General features: G+C 42.0%; 1 protein-coding gene across 6 annotated transcripts in view; it reads left to right on the forward strand.

Moving 5' to 3' along the window:
* Positions 1-2,286: 2,286 nt before the first annotated feature.
* Positions 2,287-5,524, forward strand: part of LOC311007602 (rho-associated protein kinase 2-like) — a 34,925-nt gene continuing 31,687 nt past the window's right edge. For all 6 annotated transcript variants that reach the window (XR_014596428.1, XR_014596429.1, XM_084000848.1 and 3 more), the window contains exon 1: positions 2,287-2,809. Coding sequence is in view for 4 of the 6 variants with exons in the window: in XM_084000848.1 (XP_083856974.1) it covers positions 2,714-2,809 (96 nt within the window). In the remaining 2 variants the exon portion in view is untranslated. The remainder of the gene's footprint in view (positions 2,810-5,524) is intronic.

Here is a 5,524-nt window from a genome sequence, read left to right on the forward strand (position 1 = left end):
AGAGGAGCCTCTTCTTAATGGAGCGATCAACAGTCCCCAGGGATGAGTAGTCATCACCACCCACTCCTAGAATAACTCCCAAATGTGGCCGACCCCTGCCGTCATTCCAAAACTACATGCCTATCAGTTAGTGTGTGTGTGTGTGTGTGTGTATGAGAGAGAAAGAGATGAGAGAGTTGTGTTGTATGTGCGTGCATGTGCCTAACAGCGGCAACACATTTGACCGTCTCCCCACTCATTCCAGCCTACATCCTCACAACAGGTCATGCCATTATGTCAGTGTCATCCTCGGCCGGCGAGGGGACTTTGTCAACAGCTTGTATGAGTCAGTGATGACATCACTCCATGCAAATAGCTGCAGTGTCAACAAGTGGCCCTCTGCTCTGACGTCGTCGGAGGCCCAAAAGAAAAGAAAAGAAGAAAAAAAAACACAAAAAAGAGAGAGAGAGACATTATTAAAACTGCCATTATTGGTTTTATTGCACATTTTAATCATTGCCATTTCTGACCTGATACAGTTTATGTGTTAATCCAGAGTTTTGACAGACAAACAAACGTGCTTTTGTTTCAGAGATTTTGTTGCTCTTGTTGCCTTGAAATTTGTTGGTACTTTCTCACCTCCCCCTGACAAACATTTAGCCCACTGTCTGAGTAGATTGTTCACAGACTGTTTGTATTTGAGTACAGATTCAGTAACCAGGAGCTTTGGTGGAGACCTCTTTGTAAAGTAAAATAAATAAAAATTATTCTAAGAGCAAGAAAATGCCTGGTGTATTTATTTTATTATTATTATTTCAGTGCTCATACTTTTTATTGCAGCAGTTTAATTTGAGAGCTGATATTATATTGTAATGTGTCCCTCTAAATATTAATGTTGGCCAAGTAATTACCCATCTGCCCCCACAGAATATAATGATTCCGATATTGAGCTGGAGATAAGGAGGGCACACTGTAAATATCTATTTTTAGTGTCAGTGCGTGTGCAAGGCTGCGCATCAGCATTCCTGAAATACTGAAAGTTGGTCGAGACTCTGTGCACCGAGGGTAAAACTGATGAATGAGTTAAGAGAGCAGGAATTCCGGCTTAGTGGGGGCTCACTGGGAGCAGTGATTGGAGGTTTCTGTGGGGGCAGCGGTTACCAGGCCTGGGGCAACTTTCCGGGGGCAGGTTAGACACCGTTAGACACGACTGGTGTGTTCAAAACATTGTATTTAGTTCACAGGTTATGAGGGTAGTTGTGGGCTACAGGGTTTGTTTTCATCAAGCCACCTTCTGTTAGCTACCATCAAACCGGATATAGGGTATCACCTTCAAAATAAAAGCATCAACTTAGGTTGTTCTTCTGACAGCAGAACTTTTTGTCATTTGTTTGTTGAAACACATAGTTTTCGCTTGATTTTATTGTATTAACAAATAAGAGCCCCATTGTGGACACACTAACCTTACCTGAAGGGACATTACTTCCCTTACTACCCTTTTTAAGTTTCATTTAATTTAATTTTTATAATCTTATATTTTATTTTATATTGTATTGCATTGCATTTGATTTCATTTAGTTTTATTCTGTTTTATTTCCTTAAATTTACAACAAAACCAAGTTAGTTCTTTTAACTATATAAAACTTAGCTAATTCACCTACATAGGCTACTTCTACAGAATAAATAAATGAATTAAAGTGAAGTTGTTGCATTACTCTGTATTTTCCCATGTTTGCAAAAACTGATATTGGTATTATTTGTTCACGTATTAATTAATTATGACAGATTTTCAGAGATATCTGCATATTCTATTCTGAGAATTTGATATAGATAAGGCTAGATATATAGATAGTAGATGTAGATAGAGATATGGAATGGGGTCATCACTATGTTCTCAGCTTTGTATATGACTGGGGAACACAGGACCCCCACTTTTCCCCAAAAGGACCCAGGCAGGGAACATGCAATTCTTGGTCCCATACCTGGAAGTGGAGTCGTGACTTTGCATATTTTTGAGTGGAGGAAATGAAGAATGAAGAAAGGAGTTGATTAAGTTTAGTAAAAAAAAAAAAAAAGACCAGCTCGACCATAGACTGTAAAAAGAAGCCAGATAGATAGAGGGAGACCAGATAAGTAACATAGGACCCTTATTTTGAAAAAGGGTCTTGTGTTCCCCAGTATGTATTGCGACCGGGGAACATACGCACGCTCCCGATGGAAATAGACCACAGACACCTTCCTTTTAGTTTTAGTTTGGTAGTTCCCACCGGAAGTGGTGCAGTGTGGTTGTATGTGGCTTGACGGCGGTCCGTCCTACAGGTTGGACACGTTGTGCTCGCCTCAGACTTTGTTGTAGCTGTATACCTGGGAGCAGACGGGGCGCACCTGGGAGCGAGGTGTGCCTGCTCTGCTCTTCGCCTCCACAGAGTCCACTCGGTTTTCACTTTCTGATGACAAATTCATGACACAGGAGAGAGAGGGGGAGAGAGAAAGAGAGGGGGAGAGAGAGGGAGAGCGGACTTTGGCTGTGGATGAATAATTAAACCGCAGAGCACAGAGGAGCTGACATGAGGAGCTGAGCCAAAGCAGCAGCGGCGGAGTGCGCCCTACCTCCCGCCTGTGTCCTGACTCAGAAGAAAAAAGCTCCACAGGTGTTTTTTTTTGTTTTTTTTCCCTTTTTTTTTATTATTATTTTTCGTGTCACTTGACCTGAGTCCACTACACTGTGATCATCATGCTCGGGGCGGAGAGCAGGGTGGAGAGCCGGCTGAAGAAGCTGGAGTCCCTGATGAAGAACCCTGAGTCGGCTCTAAACCTGGGAACCCTCCTGGTGAGTTTTCATTTTTTTCCCCCTCGGGCTCAGACTCAGGTCGGCTAGGCAGAGAGGTAATGATTTACCTATAAGTGGAGCCCTTCCCTGACTTATTGTTCTGTCACGATAACCTGAAGAGACACGTCTTAAAACAACAATCGAGGCGTATAAACAAATGAATATCCAATGACACAGCTGTGTGGGGGAAAAGTGGTAACATACAGATTGTTGTTATCAGCTGATGTCAGTTTTCTTTATTTATGGCTGAGATCATGAAGATAAGTGCGTGTGTTGACTTAACCAAAGCTCCATTTATCATCAGTATGTACTTCTAATCAGGGATACAGCTTAAGGGAAACTCCACCTTAAGTCTAATAAGTGTAGCTTTCCTTTTTCTGTGCTGCAGGAACAGGGAAGGAAAGTCTGAAAAAAAAGTTTGAACAGAAACTGAAACTGAGTCTAAAACAAAAGTGTTAGTTAATTCATTCATTCATTCACTCTCTCTCACCACTCCATCACTGTCTGCCTGTGATTACCTGTGATTACCTGTTGAGTGTCTTGGTGTGGCCTCCCTCTGACCTGTCCCAAGAATGTCCTCCAACAACTCTGATGACACTAGTCTAGTAGGCTATTGACCCCGCTAAGCTGCCCCACCTCGGTCAGCAGCAACAACCACTAGCCTACACCTTCTTGAGCTGATACGGAGACAGGCCTTTTGTTACCTGAACGTCACCTGACTGACAGCCTTTCTTAGTAGGTCACCTCACCTCCCGGAGAACCAGTTTGATATAGAATTACTGTAATGCCTACACACAGAGACACGTTTGAGGAAATGTCAACACTGGAATCACACTCTGATGAAATGATGAGTTGATATTAACAGAACGTCACCGGCCATAGATGGTTGGTTAGTCAGGTTATTTTGGTGCCATCTGTAAAGAAAACCCACCCGAGCATGCAATAGGGGTCAATAATGAGGTCAACGTGTGCACAAGTAAAGAAAGATTGGATGGTGGATGTACTAACTGGTGCATACATAAATCTGTGTCTGAAATATTTCCTGCTAAAGGGAATGTGTCTATTCTGAGAGCTGATGAGTCACAGGTAAAAGACCCCGTTCTTATCTTCACAAGAACAGCCCCAACTCAGGCCGTACAAAAACATTAATGGGATTGCCCTGACGACATATCCAAACCTCACCAGTCATCATTTTCAGTTTTAGCAGCCAGCAGCAGCGCCGTCAGCTGCGCCGGGTTCCAAGCAGCTCTGGAGTGGAGATAACAATGGTCGCCCATGCTGCCTAATGCAGGGAGCTACCGCACAGGAAGCTGTAGTCACTTCCTGGAATTGAGATGGAGATAACCCCCACCGTGACCTCACGTCACTATTTCCTGTTTGTCCACAATTATTTTTGTTGTATTCACACAAAAGACGTTTTTTTTTAAAGCATTTCTTTAATCTACGGAACAAAGGATTGTGGGGTCTTACACGGTGAAGTGTTATATTTATTAAGTGCTTGTTCTGCAGGGCGTTGACTTATCTATTTTAATCAAATTATCCTATCAGTTATCATTCAGCCTGTGAAAAATACACAAATTCTGAGGGCCTGAGTGAATTAAAATGTCTCGCTGTGTTTCAATTTAAGATTAAATGAAGCGAAGACAAGGCACATGTTGTCATATTGAACAGGCTGGAACCAGGAAGTTCCTGCTGTTATTGCGTAATCAAATGAATGGAATAAAAAACAATTAAAGGCAGTTGCAGTTGCAGTTGCAATTTCCTTTTCATTGACAGAGTAAATTATCAATCATCTCAGATCTTCATGAGTGTGGTTGATGCTATCGCCAAGAATTACAAATAATAACTGATCAAATCTTAAGCTTTTGTGCACTTAGGTTAATATATCAATGAAAAACAGAAGTTAAAATAATAATACATTTAAGGACCTTGAAACACACACATTCATTTATACAATGTAATTGCATTGAAAAAACAAATGAGTCAATACTTGTTTGTTGCGCTTTAACAAAGCAGATTGGCCACTTGCTGATTGTGACTCTGAAAATATAAAGATTTACTGATTGGGCAAATTAATCAATTATAAAAACCACTTTGATCACCATTTTTAGTAATAACACATTCAGTCCAGTCAGTGTACTTCAATATTCTGAATGCTGTGTGTGAAAGTTTTTCTATCTGTATCCAAACATAATGATTGATCAACGTACTGGTGGAAAAGGAAATACATAATTTAATTCAGGAATCTGAGGAACAATTCAAGGCTGGCCCCGTTTGTTTCAGGGAAGTCGTCTTTCTTCAGAGCTCCTCAGGACGGTGGAGGCCGGATTTGTTTGAGTGGGACACGGTTTACATTTTGATGCAATCTGAGCAACCTTCATTGTTGGTGATCGCGCTCTGTGACGGTATGAGCTCACAGTGAGTGGAGTAGGTGGGCGGCGGCGGTGTTGTTCTGGTTGGAGAGAGGAGACACGACGCAGCTGTAAACTGCACAATCATGTTCAGATCTGCTCAGATTCCAGAGGTGGAAATCAGACTCGATCGACGTTTTTCTTAAAGTCTTGACGGGACCAGACAGTCAGTCAGTCATGGGAGGAATCGCTGGATAGGAGCGTGATATTATGAGAGACTCAAACTGGGCTTTATCAGGTCTTAAAGGGATTTTTACCTACAATGGCAGCTCACAGTTGACTCCTGTGTCTCACTGGTGTTGTG

Source organism: Trachurus trachurus (assembly GCF_905171665.1).
Source record: "Trachurus trachurus genome assembly, chromosome: 24".
Taxonomy (NCBI): domain Eukaryota; kingdom Metazoa; phylum Chordata; class Actinopteri; order Carangiformes; family Carangidae; genus Trachurus; species Trachurus trachurus.